The 27,455-nt window shown below is 19.9% G+C and overlaps 1 protein-coding gene and 1 long non-coding RNA gene across 8 annotated transcripts in view; one reads left to right on the top strand and one right to left on the bottom strand.

The window, feature by feature from the left end:
• The window catches only part of LOC107996040 (ras-related and estrogen-regulated growth inhibitor-like), a 233,704-nt gene that overhangs the window by 104,965 nt on the left and 101,284 nt on the right, over window positions 1-27,455 (top strand). For all 6 annotated transcript variants that reach the window (XR_009832780.1, XR_009832781.1, XR_009832779.1 and 3 more), the window contains one exon: window positions 8,881-9,062. Coding sequence is in view for 3 of the 6 variants with exons in the window: in XM_062085332.1 (XP_061941316.1) it covers window positions 8,881-9,062 (182 nt within the window). In the remaining 3 variants the exon portion in view is untranslated. The remainder of the gene's footprint in view (window positions 1-8,880; window positions 9,063-27,455) is intronic.
• Window positions 21,364-21,826, bottom strand: LOC133667361 (uncharacterized). Of its 2 annotated transcripts, none has more exons than XR_009832787.1 (2): window positions 21,644-21,826; window positions 21,364-21,591 (listed from the first exon to the last, which is right to left on the bottom strand). It is a non-coding gene; the product is annotated as an uncharacterized LOC133667361 (long non-coding RNA). The 2 variants fall into 2 exon arrangements; XR_009832786.1 differs by having other exon boundaries at window positions 21,364-21,577.

Raw genomic sequence — 27,455 nt, 5'->3', positions numbered from 1 at the left:
TCGCAAGATGAGTATAGAGTACTTCTAGAAGGTATGAATGTTTTGAGAAAATTTTTTGAAATTTTTCAGAATTTTTTTAATTTTCAGAACTTTTTAAATTTTTGGAATCTTTTTAACATTAGAACCCTTTCAAAAAACTCTTATAAATTTCTTACATATAGGATTTCTTACATTTTAAAATCTTCCGAACTTGTAACTTTGAATCTTAGAATATTGTGAATTTAGTGATAAATGCAAATCTTAGCATGTGAATTTTACTTTTGAGTTTTACAATAAAACTTGTTAAAATTGAATTTGTAATAAATTACTACATAATAAATTACTACAGCTCTAGGAACTAACAATCTGTTAGATAAAATATTAATTTGAAATTGAATTTAACTTTTGCGGTTTAACGATGACTTTTAAGCACCATGTGAGTTAATGCCGTAATTCTCAGGTATTTGATGTGACGATTCGAACGGCGATAATATTTATTTATGTTTGATTTTTGAAATAGATTCATAAATTGGTTTTTTAGATCTTTACCTATAATCTTATGAGATGTAGACTAATATATTGTTAAATGGCTAGATTTTTTATCTTAAATTAAACCGTGATCGCAAGTGCGATGACATCTTCAGCATTAGTCTGAGTTTGACAATCGTGGCAACAGAAATATTATTTTCAAAGTTTTTGAGTTTTGTGAAATGTGTTAATGAAATGTGTTAATGAAATTAGTTTAAGTGAAGATTTGATTTGATTGAGTTTGATTTTTCGTTATTGAATGACGAAATAATTTTTATTCATAAAAAAATTAACGATAGAGAAAACAATGATGAACATGGAGATGAAATAAGAGGTATAAAAAGGCGAAAAATAAGAATAATAGATAGTGAATGTAAAAGCAATAATTTAAATGGAGACACAGAAAATTTCAAATGGTTAACATGCACAGAATCGGAATACCGCGAAGAATACAATTTATAAAATCTGCAAAAAATCTGCAGGATCGTAAGTATCATGAAATATAAATGAACCATTAGATTTTTTTATTAATAAATTTATTAATGAAATAGTGCACAAAATAAATAATTATGAAATAAAAAAGTTAGAAGGAAAAATATTATTGCTCTATTTGCTCTGACAAATCGAGGATGCATCTTACTTCGTAAAGTATCACACAAAATAACAATATAGATTTTAATGTTCAATAAATTTTATCTCTTTATATATGAAGATACATAAAATATTAAAATATAAAAGTTTTATGCGTTAATTTGTGTGTGAAATAATAAATTAACTATAAGAAATTCCACCGAACGCATCGAATGCATCGAACACAACGAATATGCGGATCCGAATCATTTGGAGTTGTTGGTTCGACCAAACGAAAAAAGCTTGGAGCGCAAAGAGTTAAAATATTTTCGAAATAATAATTACAATATTGAACTTATTAAAGAGTTATGATAATGAATATCGAATCATAATAATGATATGAATTATGAATTAAACATAATGATATAATATATATTAAAAAAAAAATTTTAATTTCGTTACATTTTAATAAAATCTAATTTTATTTAAAATTATAAGATTATAACTTAATGAAATATAACTCATATTGCTTCAAATTTATAAATTAGATTTGTATTGTATTAAATCGAAAGTAAAATTTATACATGCAAAGTCATATAACAATGAATTGATGTTATTTTTTTTAATAGTGAATAGAAAAATTGGATTTTTTTAATATTATTTTATATTTTGATTTAATTATTGTAGATAATTATTGTAGATAAAATAATTATTATATTATAAAACATATTAATTATATTTACTTATATTATAATGTATTATAGATTCATCAGTTTTTTAAATTTTGTAAAAGAATTATTATTTACAATTGTAATAGTACCAAATGCAATAATATAAAATTTTAGAATAATATAAAAATTAAAATTATAATAGTATATAATAATATAATATGCATATATAATATAATATTTATTAATATTATTAAATTATATTAGAATATTAAGTATAATTATATTTATATTGAAATATAAATCAATTATAGAAAAATGTAACATTATATTTATATTAGAATATTATTATTTATGTATGTAATATTATATATGTAATTGTCATAGAATTATATATATTATATTAACTATAAAATTTAAAATTATAAAATTATTTGAAGATATTGAAGATATTTAAAATATACAATAGCTATATATATATATACAATAATAAATATACAATGGAGGATTGTAAAGTGTTAGAAAGTATATAAAGAATAGATATGGGTAATAAATCATAAAGTAGTCTGTGTCAAATAGTTCTTCGATATATTATTATATGAATGAGTATTTATGGAAATATTGTAAGTCTGAGAAATTTTTTTGAATATTCACTATGATTGAGATATATGAAAAATGAGGATTCGAATGAGATTGACTACATATAAAAGTTATTTTTTCGATAGTTGAAAATATCGAAAAAAAATTTTCGATAGTATGAAATTTTTAAATAGTTCTTATCATTTTGATTTATTTCCAAGTTTTTGATTTTTTTAATTATTATTAATTATTTTTAATTATTGTATATTTTTGTTGTATATTTTTAAATTTTACATTACTTATTATATCTAAAATTATTCTTTAAAACTACTTTTCTTCACTTTTCTACTTCTTTATCCCATTATCTTAAAAATTCTCTTTTGAAAAAAATTCAAATAAATCATTATCTTTCAAATCTCCATTTTTCTAATCAATTAAAGTTTCTATAAAAAATTGTTATATTTTTAGAATTATAAGATTAATGACTGAAAATTTTCCAAATTGATATTAATAATATCTATAATTTAATACATAAGATTGAAGATTCTTTAAATTTATATTAATGATATTTACAGTAATTTTTCAATTATTCAAAGTTGTACTACTTTCTCTACAATTTCATCTCATCATTTCAGTTAATCTTAAAAAATTATATATTTTTTTTATTATCTAATTTCTATCATCTAGAATTTTTTTTATCAATCTCATAGAGTATTTTTTATATTTTTAGTATCTACTGTCACCTGTTTCTTATTTCATCCGCCAAAAGATTTTTTTTTCTTTCTGATAAACGTCTTCGAATTGTGCCAATTATAGAAACTAGATGTCAATTCTGGTTTAGCAAATTGAAAAAAGTTCATGATCAAGCTCGCTTTAATCGATCTCGTGAGATTAATACGCTTAGATCCTTTCTTGCTATAGATACCGATCGCCGATGATCATGATCCTGTCAATCCTGTTCCCAGATAATAATTACTGGCTAGCTGTCAGTGCCAGGTCAATGGAAAAATATTGGAACAGCCATGAGAATTGACAGCTTTCGTGGGTAGTTAAACCTGAAATACTTCCTCGCTACCATCAGAATACGTGGTTCCCTGATCTTTTCATGATTTTTTCGTGATCGATGCATTAGCAATTAGAATCAATAGATCAATTTCTTGGAATAATTTTGTGTTTTCTTAAATTGCGTTTACATTAGACAATTTTTTGTTAAATTATTGAATTGATCAATTCGTTCAGTCGTTCATAATTACCTGTATAAATTAATCCATGAAATGATTTTTAATTGTAAATTAGAAGTAACTTGTTTAATTTTGATTAATAGATTTGATCGTTCGATAAAAAGTTGTCTAATGTAAATATGATTTTATATATTGAAAATCGATGTACAAGATTGATTTAATTTTAGATTCTTTATATTTAGTTTTAATTAATTTTACATTGGCAGAAATTAGACTCTTTAAAAAACATATTTTTTTTTATATTTATATCTTTAAATTATTGTTATTTTTGGAATATTATATTGAACTATAAATATATTAAAAATTATATATTAAAAATCGTCAATTTAATTTGTTAAGTACTATTATTTTTATTTTCATTCTTTTAGTATGTATATATATTAGATTGATAAAAGAATATATTTAAAAAGATAGAAGAAAATAAAAATTATATCAATATAATATTTTTGATAAAAATTTTTATTATAATGTAATATATTCTTAAGAATTATTAAACAAAAAAAAAAAAAAGAATTGATATACGAAAATGTAATTAAATATGGTTTTTAATTTTTTTTCGCAAATATTAAAACTGAATTTTGTTTTTACTTGTTCTTGTGTATTGGAATTAATAATAAGACATATTATAATAAGACATAATAAGACAAGAAAATATTAATGTGTAATATTGATTCATATTATTAATAAATGATAGTCAGATTGAATATTATTTTTCTCTGCATAAGAATAGAAAATATTGAGTACAAGTGAAATAAAAATAAAGATTTGTCGTTGATTTGATTGGATGTTAATAATTTGAAATTCGAATTGATTCAAGTATTATTAATATTTAGGAATTTCTTGTTCATATGAAAATAATTAAAAAAGCGTCATGCATATAAAAACATATGTAACCTTTCTAATTCAAAATATTATAGAAATATTTGATTTGCTTTTATGGATTTCGATAAGGTAAATTGAATACAATGATTCATTTATTTTTAAATAAAATATTGTGTAATCATCATATAACTTCAAATTGTGAAATTTAATATGATTTGTTTGAAATAAGTTTCTGTTAAATAATAAATCACATATTTCAATTTGCATAATTAAAATTTTTTTTAATGATATAAAAATGTTGTATAATTATATTACACGATATATATTGTATATTATCTTACATTGAAATTCATTTGAAATTATCAATTGTATATAAAAATAATATCATATTTATTTTTATTGAAAGGTTCCATAACATTGACATTGTAACATGTTACTATCGCGCATTTCTTCTTTTTGCTCTTTTATTATCTCACTCTATTTAATACAAATTTAAAATGCTTATAACTCGTTAACTTTATTAGACATACTTTTAAGAATTATTGAACAAAAAAAAAAGGAATTGATATATGAAAACGTAATTAAATATGGTTTTTAATTTTTTTCGCATGTGTATTATATGTATGAACTTTTTTCATTGTTTAGAATCCATTCTTCAAAAATGTCTTACATTTTTACGAACACTGTATTAATATATTATATTATATATATTGATAATATTATATTATATAATATTGATATAGATTCTTGAAATAAATATTTTAAAAAATTTATTTTAAAAACTTAATAAAGATAAAACATTAATTATATTGTTAAATATAATTTCAAAAAATTATAATATGTTATTTATTTAATTAAATTGATATATAATAATTTCTGAAGTTTGATAAGATAAATAAGATTTAGTAAATAAGATTTAAGCTATAGTAATGGATGCTCAGATTAGATTATGCTCTTTCAAATTTTAAGTTTTAAATCATAAATATAAATATTTATTGAGAAAACCAAATGATAATTTAAATTTAATATATTGAATATTTTTTTATATAAAAGTTTATTCAAAAATTAAGTATGAAATATATTTTACTCCTTTTGAGAAAATAAAATATTATATAAATTAAATATAAATTTTTGAAAAAGTATTTTTTGTTGAATACTTAAAATATATAGTTATATTTTTTTCTTCAATAAACTTATTTTTAGTTTTATTTCAATCTATATATATATTTCGTATTCAAAGTAGTTAGAGTTATAAATCTATATTAATAGCGACACACAGTTATTTTTCTCTATTGTCATATGTTTGATTAGGAAAATAGTACAATGTTCTATTTTATAACTCGAGTAACATTGTTTCATTTTAATTTCCTATCAATATTCAATGAATATGAATTAAACAGCTATATCAATTTAAGAACAATCTTAATATAAATATAAATAAATATAAATTAATATAAATATAATTTATATATTTATATAAATAGATTTGCAATAGTATAGAATAGTATATATATACATATATATATATAAATTATTTCTTTAAAAATACTTAGTATCATATTTAATATTTATATTTTAGAATATATTTTAATCAAATGTATTTAAAAAATAAAGAATATTTATTCTCTTCCACTCATAATGAATTCTTTGAATAGATGGAATAGATTTTCAAATACTTCACAATTTATAATGATTAATTTTAACAATAATTATTGAGAATAATTACTTATTCATTTTAATGCTGTTAAAAATATGTTGTCAATATTTTTAATTTTGAAAAACTTTTTTCTATATATATAAACATTTTTCATTATATAATAACAGCATATAATAGTTTTCGAAACATATACAAAAATGTTTGTGATATATATAATTACCCAAAAATTATCCAAAGTTTGGAATAGATGAATTTAATATAATTTTAAGTATTGAAATGTATTTAAATTAAATTCCTAATAAATTTCTAAATTGGTTAGATTTAAATTAAATTAAATTATGTTATTATTATTCTATATAATTATCTTTATTTTCATTGTGTTATTCTGTTTTATTTTTTTATCAATTCTTTTTTCTGTTGAAGAATTTAATCGTAAATAGATAAACATTATTATTATCATTAACAGAAAGCGAAAGTTCGTTTTCATTGAATAGACACGATTCTCGAAACAAATAGAAAAAAATCGAGAACGAAGTGGCTGCACAGCCTTCTTCTTCTCCCGAATCATCGGATCGGAAATGTTTCGAGCATCGAGGATCGGTCGGAAGGTCATAGGCCAGCCTTCGAATGTGCCTTGAAAATAGAACGTGGTTAGTACCGATTTAGATTGTTTCTATTTCAATTATCGTCGCGACCAAGCAATTTGCTGGCGTTTAATCGATGCCGAATCGTCGCTGCTTACTTCGGACCCAGATTATAATTCTTCGATGTGTATACGTGTATGTAACATATGTATGTATATGTAAGGGATAAAACATAAAAGTGAAGCGTGTGCGCGATCATCGAAGATCTAGATCGGAACTTTCCAGCCGCTTTAGGAATGTTGATTAACGTGTTAATTAAGCGGTGCCCTGGATGGAAAAATAATGATTAGAAACGAGATGATCAGAAACGAGATGAAAATTTATTTTTTAACATGAGTTTCGTTCTCTTGTAATGCTTTTTTGATATATGACCAGATGATTAAAAATAACTAGAAATTAATTAATGAATTTTTTTTATATTATTTACTTTATATAATATTTTAATTTCATAATTTTTTAGTAGGAAATTGAATTATTTTTTACATTTTTATAAAATTATGATTAAGAAAATAATGTATTTCTTAGTTCTAATATCCTTTCTATATACATTCGTTATATTTAAAAATAATTCTTTTATGGATAATCAAAAATAACGATAAATGAAAATAATAAATAAAAAATAATAATAATAAAATGAATGAAATTAAATACGAGTTTTTATAAAAAAGAAAAACAGGAAATATTTTTTAAAATGAAAGTCTTTGAAATCAAAAATATAATAAAGTAATAACAAAATTGGTAACAAAAAAAAATATAGCTTATATAATAAATTATATAATATATATTATATTACAATAATAATAAGAATGTTCTTTATAAATAATATAAAATATAATGAAAAATAATAATAATAAATAAAAAATAATATATAATAAAATTAAATATGATTTTTTACGAAAGAAATTCTTTGAAATAAAAATAAAATATAAAATATTTTTCTATATATAGAAATAGTTTTTTCTATGAAAAATCCTTTTTGTTATTAGAGAAATATTTTTCTATATTTCTATATATCTATACTTTTCTATATTTTCTATATTAAAAAAAATCAAAATCATACGTTTATAATTTCGTCTGTAATTTCTAAATTGCGATATTGTAAAAAATCAATTATATAACAGCCATTTTTTTTTCAAATTTTCTAAATCTAGAATTTTAATCGACGATCAGAACTATTTGATAAAATTTCGATTAAATAACGAAAGAAATTAGAAGGTCGATTATATTTTAAAACATATAATTAAAACATAAGTTTATTTTTTTCATATGATTATATTTTAAGATATATAATTAAAATATAAGTGTATCTTTTTCATATGATTTTTTAGTTTTAAAAATAATTCATAGAAGATAGAGATGGAATTTATTTTAAATAATTTGAAAATAATTATTTCAAACATTAATTATATATTATTTAAAAATATATTTTAATTGTTATCATATTTCTTATTTTGTCAAATAAAAGAATTTAAAAGAAGATATATTAAAAATAATAAAGTGAAAAATTGATTATTTATATTAATGTTATATATTCTTTAATTGAAAATTTATTTCTGAATATTCGAAGTAAATAATAATATTAGTAAAAAAAAAATAATATAAACGTTTGATGTATATTAAAAATCTGTTATTTTCATCAAAATCTGTTATTTCATCAAATAATAAAATAACAATAGAAAATAAATAATTTATTTTATAAAATAATACAAAATCATTTAAATACATTAATTCATTTTTTCTAAATTAAATATTTTATAAAATATTAATATATAATAATTTTAAAGTTTTTTTAACAATTTTGGTTTTAATGATATAAGATATAATAAAATAAAGTTAAACAATTAAAATAATACTTAAAAAATTGAGATTGATAAGTTAGTCTATTTTATTAAGTAATATCAATTTAATATCATCAGTATTAATTATATATAAATGATATATATAATTATTTTTAATATTTTTTAATTAATTTTAATTAATACATAATTAACAATTATTTTAATTAATATTATTAATACTTTAATTAATATTAAAAATATTTTTTTTAATTACCAATAAAAATTCACATAGACTTCAATTCAAAATAAATAAAAAAATTTTTTTAAATAAATAAAGAAATAAAAAATTGATTCATATAGAGTCAAAAAGTCAAATAATCTTAACTAAATAATTGGATTTTATTTCTGTTTCAGGAAAATGGTTGTCTATATTCTCATATAAGATGGGGCGAGGCTTTCGTAATCGTTTACAGTGTAACATGCAAACGAAGTTTTCAGGAAGCCCGTGGATTGCTGAAGCAATTGGCTGATTTACGTTTACCATCCTACTTCACTGCTCTGTTGCTCGGCAATAAGAGAGATCTGGATCATGCTCGGTAAGTGTGTAATACAAGTTATATTGCAGAGATTAACAACCAAGTGAATTAAAGATCACAACGACCAAGAAAAATTATAATTTAAAATATGAATCGATAAATAATGTGTTTCGAATCCTATTAAAAGTATCGTGAAAAGAAAATATGTTATTAAAATTGAAAAAAATTGTAAATATAAGATATTGCAAGATAAATATCATTGATAGACTTCGTCACATTGATAAATGAAATAATATAAAATTAAATATGATAAAATGACTTGACTGAAAATATTGTAATTCAACTATTATATCAAGTGACAAACTGATATAAGAATAATAATACCAATTAATTTATTTTTACATAATATTTGGTATATTTTTTGAAGTCATTATACAAAATGAAAATAATATTTTTAAAAATTGGAAAAGTTTTCAATTATAACTCTCAATTAACTTCATTAAAGATTAAATTGAATCTTTGTTATTTTTACAATAATAGTATCACAATTTTAATATTATTGTTTTATTATTTTTTTTATATTAAATTTAGAATTTTATTACATTATGATAAAAATTGAGATTTATTTTTATTGAATAATAAATAGGAATATAAATAATTGGAACATTTATCCGCTAGTGAAAGTTTCGAACTGATTTTTCTTTTGAGTTCATTGATCACAAACAATATACTCGAAATATCTAACAGTTTCTATATAATAGTACATACATTCTATAATAATACATCTACTAATCGAGTATTCGATACTTCTAGTTCATAATGTAGGATGATAATTGTGCATTTAATTCTTTATAATTTTTTTAATTTAATTTTTTTATAATTTTTGCTAAATTTGAAAAACAAAATTAATAAAAATTACAGAAATTTTTAATTTTCATTGTACAATGCTTTGATTTATTTTTATATTTATTTGAAAGTTTATATGAATTTGAAAGTTTTTTGAATGATTGAAATTCAAAAATTCTGAAAAAAGATAATATATTTTATATTGTTTAATATAGTATAGATTTTGAAGTTAATTGTTAAGAGATTTTTTTTAACAATAACAATAATTTTTTCAAAATTTTTTTCAAAAAACAAGCAAAATTTCAAATAAATTTTTATTTTATTTTTTAAGTAAGTGAATGGAATATTCTCAAAGAAATCGAAATATAATGAAGAGTACTATAGAGAGTTAATTTGATGCTTTTTGTTCCTGTCATGCATAAACATTGAAATGGAATACCTAACGGTGCTTAGAGATGCTTAAGAGTCCTAGTTCGCAATTCAGGTGACAAATTACAGTCAGAGGTCTTTAAGAAATGACTATCATATTGATCTTTTTTTTTTATTTATATTAACAAACAATTTTACATAAAATATTATGTTATTATTAATAATATATTTTTATGATATATAAATAATAATCTAATTTTTTATTTGCAAATATTAATATAATGATATATATAATGATATATATATAAAACTAAATTTATTATTTTTTTGAAATATATAATTTATCAAAAATTTATCAGAATTTTTTATATATATATTTATAATATATACATATATTTGAATTATATTATAACTAAAATAAATATATATATGTATCATGAAAATTCTTTTATATTATTTTATTTAATATATCAAAAAAATATATAATATAACAAATACAAAATTTATATATAATGAAAAATTCATTTTACTATGAAACATTTGAAGTATTAAATTATTTATACAAAATTATAAACTAAATCTTTATTAATCCATTAATCTTTTATTATTTATATTTAAAGTTAAGTTTTTTATCTTTTTCTCAAACACTATTTAGTTTCAACTGTTAGTCATTATCACTTATTAATTTATATTCCATATTTTAATATTATATATATTATATATATTATATATATTATATATATTATAAGTTTAATATTATAAAATTATAATAAAATAAAAAAAATAAATAAATAAAAAATAAACGATAAAAAATTTTGAATATCGATAAAAGTATTATATTAATAACGATATTTTTTCAATGATATTCTTTATTTAAATTAATCTAAATAACAATTTTTAATTTTTAATGAAAAATTTTTCGAAAACTTTTATATTTATCTGTTTTATTTATTTACATTAAATACATTATTTACATAGAACATTTATCGATATCTGTTAAACAGATATATTCCTTACCATATTATTCTATGATATTCTACAAATTTCTTTAGAAAAAATAACAATTATTTTTGATATTTTGATAATAGCAAAAATATTTTTAGAAACTTTTGCGTTTGACTATTTTATCTATTTATAATCCATTTTAAATATCTATCTATGACTTACATATATTATTTTTCACATTTTATTACTATCTAATTCTTCTCTTTTACTTCTCAATCGTATAAAATTCCTGTCATAATATCATAACTTTCTTCGATATTCAGCCTATTAATCTAACAGTTCACTTTCCCGATGTATATTAACTTTGTTGCACGCATGTAGATGCGCTCTCACACATATACTTCTCGCATGTGTCCGGTAACAGAATCTTCGCGAAACGTTTCCTAGACGAGGCAAGATTTCGCGTGCACCACGCAATTCGCAGTCTACCGTCCTTATTTTTTTTTTTTCCTATCACCTGCTCTCTCATCATGTCTCCTCTCACGTGATCCACACACGCACATTGTCTATCCACAGTGACTTGGATCCGTGCCTGGTGGCGTGAAACGCGAAACGAGGCGCCACACCGACCGCACTCTCCGACATCAGAGACCATTTCGAGCACGACACCCGGTAGTGGTTGCGATTGCTCGCTCATCTAGAAACTGTTCACGCGATCTTCGCTCGGACATCGATCTGTTTACGCGCGCGAATCGTCCAACGATCGGTTGGCCGACTTGGACGAGCGAGTTAGACATGTTCCGATCGGTGGTCTATACTAGCGGACCGATTTAAATTCCGGATTCTTCACTTGTGGGTCGAGACCTCTGAACAGTTGAATGGTTGTCGACTCTTTTTGTTGTTTTTTATGTCTCTAATTAAGATTATTTTTGTAAGAAAGAGGTTTTTGTAAAATTTCTTGTATTTCCTTCACTAGTTTTACTTATTTTGCATTCCTCTAAGATATAAAGTTTAACGTTGTATTTGAAATATTTTTAGACGTATTACATTTATTAAATAGACATAAAATGTCATGAAAGTTCGAGTGATAATCATTATAAACATAAGTGGAAATTTAAATTCTTCATTTATAGCTAAGAATTTGTATATTTAAATACTGATGATCAAATTGTTATTATAGATATTTTTAATTAATCTTCATAATATCGAGAGGTATAAGTATATATAATTTTTCCACTTTATTATTTATTATATATTTATTTTTTAATTTAATATATAAAAGAATTTAAGTGTTAATTGTTTTTCTTTTGATTTAAATAAAAAAATCTGAATCAAATCTGAATAAAAAATAAAAATAGAAAATCATGAGATTTGCATATAATCAATATATATATATATATATATATATATATATATATATGCAAAATATTCTAAAAATATAATTCTTTTAAATTTATAGTTATAATATATAACATATTTATTTTTTTATCTAATTTTTTTCTATCTATTTTACTTACATATACATTTAGCAATAATTATAATAAAAAGAACATTAAATACAGAATATAATTGTATCCTATTTAATATGAGATCATGAAGATTAAGATTATTTTTAAATACAAGATTTTGTTAAGAAAATTCAATTTGAAATTTAAATATGCACCTGCAATTGTTAATTCTATTATTATATTTAACATCATTTTGCTTCTATATTATGTAAGCATATAATATTAAATAAAATTTGTAAAATTTAGTTGATAAGAAAAAGAATAAGAGTTATTAATATAAAGAGTTAATAATAACTATATATATATTTTCATTCGTTACCAGATTCTTAATAATTCATTTTAAATAAATATTAATAAAATATGAAATTAATTAATTTTTATGTTATAAAGTAATACTATATTTTTAACATAATATGATTTTAATATAAATTTATTTTATTTCGTTAGATAATAATAATAATATTATTAACATATATAAATAGAATAATTCATATATTATTATATTAAGATAAAAAAATATACTAGGTTAGATAGGTACAGTAAACAGTGCATTACAGAAAAATTTTCTTATTTAAAAAAATATATATAATGTTTGAAATATTTTTATTTTTTTAAATATTACATTATGGAATTTATGGAATGAAAGAAATAATTATTTCAAGAAGATAACAAATATTTTTTTCAGAAATAATTGTATTTAACTTTTCTTAGATTCATATAATACAAATGAAAACTAAATTGTCTTGTTTTATGTCTGATTGAAACAATTGTTTAATCTATTTTCAAGCTCAAATAAAAATAGAATTTTTTATGAACGTAGAAAATCATTTTCCATAATAAATTTATCATATAAATAACAATATGTATTTGAAGTTATCATATTTCATAAACTAATAATATTAATAGATGATATAAATAAAATTATCTTATATAGTGCTATGCTAAGTAACAATAAAAATAAGAAAATAGGTATTTCTAAAATATTGAAATTTAAAATTAAATAATAATAGTACAATTCATTATAACCTTTATGTGAATTATAAAGGATTGAATATCTGAAAAATTATCTTATTTTCCTTTCACCAATCCTCTTATCAATTTTTTTACAATACAAATTTCATTTTTGATCTGATACTAAGATCGTTAATTACAATAACACTTAATTTCAAAATTCAATTATAATTCAGATGATTGAATTAGTTTTGTTGAAATGATTTTTTTTTCCATCCTACGATAAATAAAAAATAATATAAAAATGAATTTAGTTTTAATTGTGCATTTTACGTAATCCCTGTTTTAAGGCTTAACTTAAAGTGCATCATCTAACGTTGCGTGAGTCGAATAGGAGAAAGTTAGGAAATCAAACCAGTTGCTATTTTTTTTTTATATCTTGAACGTTTATAATAAAAATCTATGAACAGCCACTTATTAACCTTGTCCAGCTTCTGTAATAACTTGATAGCAATGGATTTCGATTTGTTAAAGAGAGCTATATAATAAATGGAAGATATCCATTCATGTAATTATTGAAAAAAATTATGTATTAGTTAAGTTTTCTCATTTTTATTTTTGCAATGGAGATATTATATTTAATTTATTGCGAAGAAAAATATTGAATTATAATAATTTATTATTATTTATAGTATTTGTATGCTATTATTTATGTATAGATGTTTTATCATATTATATTGTATTATATTGTATTAAATAGTTTATTTATTTAATATGTAAAGATAAGATATCTAAAAATAATAGAATCTAATATACAAAAATATAAATAAAATATATAAATATAATAAATACAAAGAAATAATTTTAATAAATTATGAAATATATATATTAATTTTAATATAAACTTATACAAATAATAACAGACATAATATATAGAATTTTATTTTAATTTATTTTAATAAATTTCAAAAGAGATCAGAAATTTTCTTTTCAATTTTTTAAATTTTTTCTCCATAAAAAAAAAATTTTAAATCTAAAGTTTCAGAAAATATTTTTCAATACAAGATATATTTTTTATTTAGTATTCAATTATGGAATCGAGTAACTGTTGCAAAAGTTTTAAGGATTGTATCATAATTGTATTAAGAATTGTATCTGTTATAAATGATAAGTACAGCTTTTAGCAAGCTTATCAAAATCATTTAACAATCTCTTGAAAAGATATCTTAACTTGAAATCAATCAAAAATTGACGATGGAAAGATACACGATTTCGCTTTCATGGCATACAAGATTCACACAAAAGAGGGAAACTCAATTGCATTTCGTCTCGGCTCATTCGTCATTCCAATGTACTGAATGAATACTACGTATAGTAGAAACTTTTTGAACAGTCTTCAGGCTCCTTTCGAGCCTGTTTCATATGCAAATCTCACTATATTTTTCGCATCTTTTGAGCAGTCAATATCTGAAGACTACTCAAGAGTGAATCACACGGTTTGCGTGTTTTGTGTCGAATGAAGAGAAAGCTGGCAAACGGTAGTCTTTATCGTGTGTATCTTGCGATAACCTTCCATTTCCAGTTACAGATGGTTCCCTTAAAAATCTATCGTTCGTGATTGATGGACCGTTGAACGATGTTTAATCGTTCTTGAATGGAAAATCACGCGATGAAAATCTCGTGTTGAGAATCACGAATGAACATTTCTAAAACGATTATTAAAAATATTACAAGTATTAGGAGAAATTTTGATAGTTAGGTGATGCGATAAAATGAAAAAATTAAAGTTAATAAAAAATAATAAGAAATTTAATTTTAATTTTTCATATTTAATTATTATTACTATTCTATTATATTATAGATTCTTCAATTTTCTGTTAAAAAATAATAATTTTCATTAAAAAATTTTTCAAAAATATTTTGTAAAAAATCTGAAAAAAATCTGAAGGATTTAAAAAATTATTATTATATTATATTATTACTATTATATTACTATTATATTATACTTTTATATTATATTATTATTATTTAATTATTATTATTATTATATTAAATATAAAAAATAATTTCTGTAAAATTAATTTTTGAGATGGCGCAAAAACTTTGAAATTTTAATTTTTAATTTTACTATACCATTAATTATTATATTATTACAAATATTCAAATTCTACAAATTACACAATTTATTTTGAACTTTTATATACATATTCTTAATATTTTTATCTTATTGTAATTATAACATTATCTTGATAATCCAAATGTAACACATATTTTATTATTAAAAGTTTAATAATGAATATTGGAATATTTTTGTGAGCCATTGTATATTTCTTCAATTAAAACATTAATAATTTTCATTCAAACTTGAATATTGAACAAAATATCATTTTTTTATCAATTTAAATTATATTCATTATATTATATTTTATTATATTTTTTATATATAAATACATTTATACTTTTAATTTTATTGTCTATTATTATTATTTTATATCGAAATAAATAATGTTTTCGTATAAAATAAAAAATAATTATAAATACTAAGATGAAAAAAATAAATTGCATTTTTCTTTTTCTATTAATAGCTCAATAAAAACATCAAAATAATTTTTACTATTCTTATATCATTTGTTAATCGTTGATGACTAATAATCATCTATCTATATTTTTTATATAAATAAATAATGATACTTATATAAAAAAAAATATCAAAACTTTATATTATCTATATTTACATATTTTCTTCCATTTTATAATTTCATATTTAAATCAAAAAAATTCTCTCTATATGTAAAGAATTAAAATCATCCAGTTTCCACTATGATAAGCAACAAAGATGTATTTCCACATGAAATAGAATTTGACACGAATGCTTTCGCTTATCCTTGGTTAGAAAAGGCAGTGACACGTAGGTGAACCGGATATCGATATCTTATAGGCTGCAGTCCTGAAACAGGAATTTCCTGGGCGATCCCCATAGGAATGCGGATCGTCGTTAGCGAAGACACGTTTCCCACTTTTTTACTCGTCGCTTGTGTTCTTGTATTCATTTACCAACTTCTCTGCATACTCAGTTAGAATCCGATAGATGATCTAACAGCCATAATGATACCGTCACTCTGTTTCTTCTGTATTTTTTTCTTTCTAGTATTATTTAGATTACTTTCTGATCTTAATTGGAAAATTCTTGAATTTTTTTCGTTTCAAATTTCTTATTTTGTAAATTTTTTTTGTTTTTTTAAATTTGCAAATTTGTTTTCTTTACTTATTAAAAAGATTTATATAATTATATTTTACACAAAGAAGTTTATTTATGGACAATTTAAAAATTTATTAAATATTTTTTAATTTGATATACAATTTTGCTTATTTTCTTATATGTTATATTATAGTTTTAACTAAAAAATTTTCAATTTTTTAAAATTTTTTATTTTTTTTAAATTTTTCAAATTTTTTTCAGATTTTTTACAAAATATTTTTGAAAAATTTTTTAATAAAAATTATTATCTTTTAACAGAAAATTGAAGAATCTAAAAAAATTTGAGGAACTAATAATTGAAAAAAATAAATTTTTAAATTAAGATAAGAAAATAATAAAAAAATTTTATGTATTAAATAATATATATAATTATCTAATCTATTACAATTTAGATTATTTTTTGACTAGATAAAATTGAAAAATTTTCAAATTTTAATATAAAAATTTTTCAAATTTATTTAAAGTTTCAAATTTTTTTATTATTAAAAATATTTTTAGAAAATATTTTATATAGGAAATTTATTAACAAAAAATTTAAAAATTTGTCAATTATTATCGTTATGTACACTTATCTTTATTATATATAATTTTCTATTTTTTAAATCTCGTTTCCTATTGTTTTCATTTTAACGAAAATGATATTAAAAGAATTTCTTAATCATTATTATTTAGATCAATATAAAGAATAAAAAATAAATTCTAAATTGACAGATAATAGATAGATTGCTTTTTAATTCATTTGTGATGACATAGTAACTAATAAGTCATAATAACAAAAGATTTTTATTTCTTGCTTGAAATAATATTATTTATACTTATTTTTATTAATACTTTTATTTATACTAATTTTTATTAATAGTTTATAAATATAATGTATCATATAATTAAATATTTTTTTCCATTATTGTTTATTTTTATATTTTTATAAAGATCAAATTTTTATACATGAAAATTATGAGAAAACTTATATAAATAACAATCTTTAATTTTAGGAAAATAGTTATTTATTAAAAATTATCAATTTTTTTTCAAATTGTCAAATATCTTTAATTTTATTATGTTATTTTTTTTTAGCTGTCTCAATGGCATAAAAAAATTAATAAATATCAATTTATCATGCTTTTCTTTTAATTTTTCAAGTATCAAAATTGATCAGAAATTGAGAAATGATTCTTTATTAAGAAATGACTAAAGTAATAAATAATATAGTATAGAATACTAGTAATTATTTATTAAAAAAAAAAATCTAAATTCATTATAATACTGAAGATAACAATGTTCAACATTCCATGAAATGATTACTTTATTTTTTGTTTTTTTATTAATTAAATTTCGTTTTTTTTATTATTATTATCTAATAAAATATTGTAAGATTATAAGAAATGTATATATTTATTATTCATGTATATATTTAAATAAATAATTATAATAGCAATTAATAATTTTATACTGATGTTAAATATATTATAATATTTTAGCTATGGGATTGTGAGGAAAATTTTATTTAAAAAATGAGAATTGCATGACATATATGAATTTGATCTTCAAATAGCCATCTTAAAATTTTTTAAAGAAAAATATCATAAATAATATTAATATTTATTTACTGCGAATTCAAACTATAATCTATATGTAAAACTAAATTTAAATCTTGATATATAAATCTAGTTTTATTGAATATAAATCTATGTTTATTTAAATCTAATGATATAAGTCAAGTATAGTATATTATATTTAAATTTTGTTTATTATAAATATATAAATTAATATAAATATATAAATATATAAATTTCAAGATTATTAGGCTACGCGTCGTGAAAAACAGTTTCAGATTGCAGTTTTTACAACGTTTCATCTTTCAGAGACTCGCGGAGTCATTAATCATTATGGATTATCTTTCGTCATTGTGTATCCTTTTGTCTGCAGTTAATCTGTCAGGTAGATTAACGTTGGAATTACAAATATCATTTCATATTTATTGACTGTGTTTTTATAGCATCAAATATCACTTATGCTCGGGCAAATTTGTTTTTGAGGTTACCTATGGACTATCTATGATTCACTGTTTCTTTGAATCTCTTCTTGCAATTGTTTGTTTCAAATGTAAAATGAAAATATTTAATTGAATAATAATAATAATAATAATAATAATAATAATAATAATAATAATAATATAATTGAAATAAATATTTAGAAGAAAATTATTTGTACAAATTAATTTAAAACAAATTAATTTAAAAAACTATTATATAATGATAATATATAAATAATAAAATATTATGTTGTAAATATGGAATAAAGTAAAAAGTGTTAAAAAAATAGAAAAAAACAAATAAATATTTGATATTAAAAATGAAATTTAATAGAGAGAATCCAAGAAATTGATTATTTAATCCTGTTATACTTAAATAATTTAAAAATTCAAATAATTTTACAACTATTTCAATGATTTTATAAAGAATGCAATTTTAAATGATTTCAAATAATTCTGAATATCTAAAATCGATTTTAAAAAAGAAAGATTTTATTTATAATTATTTAATTTTATTAATAGTGATTGATTAGATATAACTGTAATTAAAATTACAATGTATTATATATTCTTTATTTATTTTTTTTGTATTACTCTTTATTTTCTAAGCGATTTTACTATTTTAAACGATTTCAAAAGATTTCATTTTATTAATATAATTTCATCTATTTTATTGATTTCAAATTGGTTTCATTTTTTAGAATTTACAAATTAATTTATTAAATAATTTAAATTTAAATAATTTTACAAATGGATAATTTTGGTATTATTATTAAAAATAAAATTTAATTTTACTTGAAAAGAAAAGGAGAATCTTCAAATCCACAAATAAAATATTTTTAAATTAGAATTATTTTTTTATAAAATTCTCGAAAAATTATATGTTTACGCATAATCGTATTTTTAATAAGAAAATTTTATAATAATAAACTTCGTTAATTCTTTTTTTATTTGTTATTGATTTTAATATTAATCTAATGAATATTTTTTAAATATAATAATTTAAAATTAAAACTTATTCCAAAAATAAATATTATTATTTAAATAAGATACCTTTTTATATTTTTTATTTTATTTATTTAAATAATTTTTGTATTTTGGAGTATAAATATATATTTTCTATGAAATCAATAATAAAAAATCAATAGTAAAATGTGCATTTTTATATATTATAACTAAAAGCATTTTATTTTATTACTTTATCTAAAATTTTTTTTAATTACTTTTTGAAAAATTAAATAGACATTTATAGTTCATATGGTGGATAAGAAGTTAAAATTAAATTTTAAAAAAATAAATATTTATAATTGAAAATAAAATGAAATGAAAGTAATAAAATAAAAACAAAAAATCATATAAAAATAAGAACTTTATAAGAACTAATATGTAATTTATAAATTGAATTATTAGAATTCTATTATATATTTAATAAATAAAAAAATGTTTCACAAATTTATTTTAATAAAGATTAATAAAGCTTATATAGTACAAAAAGATAAAAAAATATAATTATAAATATAAGAAACTTATAGTAACATTTTTATGAATAATATTCATAATATATTGTTATGTTGAATAAATTACTATATAATTATTGATACATTTATCTTACACGAATAAAACAAAATTCTTAAAGATGTAATTCAGAAGTGAAAAAAAAATAATTTTTTATGATATTAAACACAAATATTTTTTTAGACTATATTTTTTGTTTATTAATTTTATTATATGATAAATTTTAAATTTTAAAGTTAAAGTAAAAGTTAAAATTTATAATACTTAAAATGATTAAAAAATTTTGTATAAACATTTCTAACTTGTAAAAAAATTATAATATTTATTGAAATCAGGGAATCGAATTCGTGTGTGACTTCGAGTATAAAATATATATGTTTGATTTACAGTATTTAGAAAAGAAAAAATGTTTTCATAATTCATTATATATATATATTAAAAAAGAATATTATATGTTTTAAATTAATGATACTCTTACATTCAATAGATTTAAAATATATTTCTTTTTTATATTTCTTTTTTTTTTTTTTTAAATTTAAAATTCAATAAGATATTAATTCTTTTGTGACAACAAAATGAAAATTATTAAGACAAAAGTTTATTATTAATAATATATTAAACTACTTTGAATAATTTTTTAATTTTTAATTTGTAATTTTTTTGAATAATAAAATAAAATTTAATTACAAATAAATATCTGCTTATGGAAAAGAAAAACTTATAATAAAATTTATATTTCAAAATATATTTTTGAAATATATTTGAAATATATTTTTTATAAAAGAAAAATTATCTACATTATTTTTATAATGAATTAGTTATAAATAAATGTTAACAATAAAAAAGTTATAAAAATAAATATTGTTTTTCTATTAATTAATCATTAAAAATATATGTACAATAATGTAAAAAATATATGTAAATAATAATCTAAGCTTGTTTATGATATTTTTTATTAAAAATGCAATTATTTCCATTCTTATTTCTGTAGAATCTGAATCACTATGTGATATTCAGTCAGTTCAAAAATTTGCATTTGAGTTGCAGAGTACCGTAGCGAAAACTTGAAGTACCTCCTTCTCCTTTTCCTCCTTCTCCTTCTCCTTTTCCTCCTCCTCCTCCTTCTCCTTCCCCCAATCCTGACCAACATCTGCCAAAAATATCCTTGATCCATTACCATATGCACAACCTTCCTCATCCTCTTTCACACACTTACATATAGCCAACGTTCATCCAATGGAACGAGGAAAAAACTTGTTATTCTTTTTTGCGATCCGCTCAAAACGCGGCTTTCCAACCTCTCGTCTCGGTCGCGATTTTCAACTGGCGAACCAGTTTGTCAGCCAACGAGAGTCTTGCTCCGAGGGGATTCGCCAGCTGATATTTCGCGATAAGTTTATCGATGGACGATATTCGCGGCCGGACGCTGCCTCGAATGTATCTAAAGCGGCGATAACTCGTTCCTTGGGAGAGTGGTTTCACCGGACCCTCCAGCCAACCCAGCCTTCCTTCTAATCTTTATGAACTCCATTAAGACGGCAGTACTGGCTACCGGTCGCGACTGCTTACTAACGTCCGAGGACACCACGATTCTTTGCGAATCTTGGTGAAAAATCATCTGTTAAAAAATTTGAGTAAATTTGGTTAATTGGTTCACTATGAGATGGCAGCCGTTGTTGTTAGAGAACTTTGTGTTATTTAATGTATTTGATTTTATTTAATATTAATATATAAATGTTAAAAAATGGTGTAAGAACTAAAAAAATATGAGAAAAGATTAAATTTAAAGTTGAATAAAGAATATTAAATTTAAAGTTGGTTTTTTTTAAAACATACATTTGTTTACGAAATGTGTATATAAAAAGGAAATTTATTAAAAAGAAAAATTTATTAAAATTTAAAAAAGTTATTCTATTTTACGGTGCATTTTTATTTCCTTTATATTTATTTTTATTTAATATTTATTGACTTTGATTCTATATTATTATCAAAGAATTTGTCTAAACGATATTTGTTCAATATAATTTCGTTTATGATAATGGGATTGGTCTTTTTAAATAAAAATTATTGAAAAATATGAAAAATATATTTTTTTTAAATTATATAAAAAACTGATTTGTTTTGAAGATACAAAAAATATCCTAATATTTTCTAGATTTCGTATAATGAATATAAAAATATTAAATAATTATGGGGAAGTTAAGAAAATGAGAAAATTTTAGGATTCAAATCCTGATGACAATCTGAAAAATTTTGGTTTTTTAATATTATTGATTTTTTTAATTTATATGAAAATCTGAATTTTACAAAATTGAAAAATAAAATATGATAAAGCAGCATTATAATATAAGTTAAAATATTATGAAATTAATTATAAATTTCGTAATATGAATATTATAAAATTTAATTATTGATATATATATATAATTAAATTAAATTATTGATATATAATACTAATTATAATATTGATAATGTTTTGATTTATTAAGACTTAGGTTTTTATCAAGAATCTATTTATTAGAGTTATACATTACACTCTGTGATTAGAAACTTATAATCTTGATATTTCGTTTAGAAAAAATAAAAACAAAATTCTAAATGTTAGCATTTTTTATGTCAATTTAAATTTAAATTTTATGTGGATCTGATTTAATTTCTTATACATATAATATTACACATAAAATTTATTTATTTCTACAAAATAAATATAATATTAAAATGATTCTAAAGTATAAAATATATTATATATTGCAAAAAATAAATAAATAAATTCATTGAATAATATTTATTAATATTTCTGAAAAATATAATATTTTTCAGCAATTTTTGAAAAATGCAATATTCGATATTGTTTAGTAATAATGTTTAGTAATATTATTTAATAATAATAAATATACTAAAATGAATAAGCACAGTTAAATTTAAATTTGCTAAATATTGTCAATTATTCTATACATATATGTATGTATAGAATTTTATATATATAATTTTATATATATAATTATTTTGCATTTTATGGCAGAAATGTACAACCAGTTTAATAATTTATAATCTTTTTAAATGATATAAGTTATACAGCATTTCGAGATTGCTATTTTTTGCATATATATCTTTTAAAGTATTTCGATCGTGTTTTGGAATGACTTTGGTTGAGTTCAGAAATACAGCACTTTGACGCGACTGGCGCCAAGTAGAAAGCACATGTCTCGCGCAAATGGAGGAACAAGTCAAGCTGCGAGATACTATGTAGGTGAACAATGTTTTGATATTAGTCTCTGAGGGTTCCACATCGTTGTTGTAATTTCTGAAACTTTATGAATGAGCAGATGATATAATTGAATATTTAGAAAAATATTTTTAAATGATTATATTAAATTTTTTGTAATAATATAGAAGAGGTAGCAATTATATAAAAAAATTATATTAAAAAATTGAATATTTAATTTTTCAATTATTATTTAAATTTTTTACTTTTTACTATTCTTTTTAACTTTACTTTTAATTTTCTTGATTGATTTTATATAAGTATCTTTTCAACAAACAATGTATATTAATGTTTGTAAATATTTTATTAATATTTAATTTTACTAATTTTATTGTTTTATTTTAGTAGTAATTTTCTAATCAAATTTATTAACAATTTATTATAATCATCTTTTATTAACTGTCATCTCCAACTCGTTTCTAAAGATATGATATGTAGTAATAAAAATAATTTATTACAAAGTTCACTTTAACAAGCTTTATTATAAGACGATTAGTAAACTCTATTATATGAACAAAGTTCATATAATAATGAAAATTTACATTTATTACTAAAATCACAATATTCTAAAGTTCAAGATTATAAGTTTTAAGAGATTTTAAGATGTAAGAAGTTCTGAGGGTATAAGAGTTCTTTGAAAGAATTTTGAGATTCAAACAATTCTGAAGTTGAAAGAGTTCTGATGTTGAGAAAATTCTGAAGTTCCAAAAATTTTACACTCGTATCTTTTAAAATCCCTTTCATGCTTCTATTTCCCGAGATTGCTTAGAAGGAATTCACAAATGGTTAATAACATCATGGACCAGCCCCTGATTGAGTGATATCTCCAATCTAAATTTCTAGAATGAGACTGAGGCTATGCTATTCATAGAGTTTACTATTCCCAGGAAATTAAAGAAGTGTTTGCAATAATTCTTCTCGAGTAGGATAATGTTGATTGATGTTGAGACTGGCATGACTGGAAAATATTAAATATCTCAAAACCATGTTAATATTCTAGTCACGTCGAATTTTAACAAATATATAAAGCGAATATTGTTCAAAATCTTCTTTCACAAATAGCAGTATCCTGAACCATCTGTTCAATGTCTGAAGAATTATCTTTTAGCTAATTAAAAAATAAATTTCTTTTTTAATAAAACGAATCTGAAATTTCAGTGCATTATGTTTTTTTTTTTATTACAAAAAAATATATATTTCTATTATTAATAATGTTATAAAAATAATATTTATTTCTGTTATTATAATATTAAAAGTTTCTATTTATTATATAATTATGTATTATATAATTATATATAATTCTTTAATTTTGAAATTTATTTTTCAATTTTCCTAAAATTTTTATTTCGAATTAAATGTAACTTCTACATATTAAATTTGGACAATCATAGTAAAAAGTGTGGAAAAAAATTGTTTATTTCCTGGAATTATGATTTTTATAAAATTATATTCTTTGTTAAACAAAAATTATTTTAATATATTATTATATTTTTAAATTATTTAATTAAGTTATATTATTATATTTTTTATATCTTCATTTATTTTTTGTTATAACCTAACAAAAAATAAGAAAATTTTCTTAATTATATATTACAAAAATAAAAAAATTTATTAATTTTCAAAATTCAAAATTAAAAAGTATATGAAAAAAGCAAGAACTGTCAAAAAAATATATATTATATATTATATTTAAATATTAATATTAAAATTATATTATATATATATATATAAAGTGAAAAACAGAATAAAAAAAAACAGAACATATAATATGTATATTATAATATAATTTTAAATATTAAATTAGCCTTTGTTCTATTTTTTATCTTTTACTACTCTCTATCGTTCTCCTGTTTTTCCATTCAATATTCTAATCATTTATTCCACACTATATATCTCATCATAAAGATCATTTCATATCTTTCTTAGCGTAGAGAACTAAGTGCTAGGAAAAATCCTCTTAGTATGTTTTGGAACGCCAGTTAATCTTCAGATCATGCAAGTTTCCAGTCGTCGAATATAAGGAATCTCTGACGATTTGTTCAATGTAATTCGGTCATCGTGCTATGGCTCTTGTTCATCGTGGTTGTTTAAAGGTCGCATCGTTATTTCACCAGCTAGTGAAATGTCGAACCTCTCCCTTCGCCCAGTTATCATTCCTATACTACAGTGTTTCCCAACCGTTTTTTAAGACACCTTAATTCTATCATACGATTTCTATGTTATAATAACTAAATAATTTGAGATTTTTTTTCGATCTTTTCATAATTACAAAAAAGTCTTATAAAAGAATTTACGTGATTTAAAAATTTGTATTTTAACAAAAATTTATATCTATGTAAAGTATAACAGATGATTAGAATATCAAATTCTAAGTATTTTGTAATTTAAAATTTTGTATTATCTTATATTATTATAGAATATTTAAAAAATGGGAAAAACAATTCTTTTAAAAGTTATTCCAATGTTCTATGTACAAGATATTAATATATTCTTGAGATTTTGCAAAATCAAATCTATAAATTAAAATAAACATAAAAATTGATATATAAAAATGTCAATTGAGATTAAGTTATAAGCAGTTTGAGTTTATGTTGAATAAAACAAGATAAAGATAGAACGAAATAATAGTATGACGGAGATAGAGATGTTTCATTCTATCGCTATCTCGCTTTATTTAATATAAATTTTAATTGCTTACAATATAACAGATAAATCTCTATTATAATTCTTTTGTATCAATTTTTGTTTTAGTTTGTAGAATCGAGTCTCTAAAGTATTTCTTAAATATAAAAATGTAAAAATATAAAAATAGTCTATATATATCTATATATATCTTGAATATAAATAGTCTCTTTATACTACATATCATTATTAAATTAGAAATTAAAAATAAGAGAAATTTTTTATTTTTGATAAAACTTTGTGATTATATAGACTAAAGACTGTATTTAAAAACTATTCAATATTTCATAAGATGAAATATTGAAGATGGAGGTTATTTTATTAAAGAGATTTTCTATTAATAAAAAAATTGCTCCATATATAATTCATATGTTCTACATATACATAAATCTTTATTAAAAATTATAATTTTTAAATTATAAGATAAATATTCTTATAAAAGTATATGAAAATTCATGTTTTTCACTATATATGAAAGTATATATTAATAATGTAAAATATATAAATATATTTTATTTTTAATGTTCTTTCTTACTCTCTCTTTTTAAATTAAATAAAATTAAAAAAAAAATATCGTAATAAATAAAGTATTAGATATATGTAATATGAATCTAAAAAAAATAATTAAAATCCCTCATTAATAAATATTTCACAATAATAAAAATAATTTATTTTTGAATATTTTTTCATATTAAGTTGTATAAATATCGATTAAATTATTTTAATATTATAAAGTATTTAAAATTATACAATATTAATCTTATTCTATTTAAATATAAAAATGATAAATAGTACATTATTATATATACTATCGTAGATAATATCTATAAGTAGAATCAATAATATAATATCAAAAAATAAATAATTCAAAAATTGTATTAAAAAAAAATGTATAAAAAAAATTTTATCTATATATTTCAAAATTATTAAAATTCATGAAGACAATGTTGACAGATTCACATTGTCTCTTTATTATACGTTTAAGATCTGTAATAATAACTCTTTCTTCATCAAAATTATTTAATTTCCTTCCCATATAATTTTTTTTTATTTTTTTCTCGAAAGAAGATGAAATCGTAGA

The sequence above is a fragment of the Apis cerana genome, linkage group LG15 (assembly GCF_029169275.1).
Source record: "Apis cerana isolate GH-2021 linkage group LG15, AcerK_1.0, whole genome shotgun sequence".
Taxonomy (NCBI): Eukaryota; Metazoa; Arthropoda; class Insecta; order Hymenoptera; family Apidae; genus Apis; species Apis cerana.
This window is presented reverse-complemented; position numbering and strand designations above follow the sequence as displayed.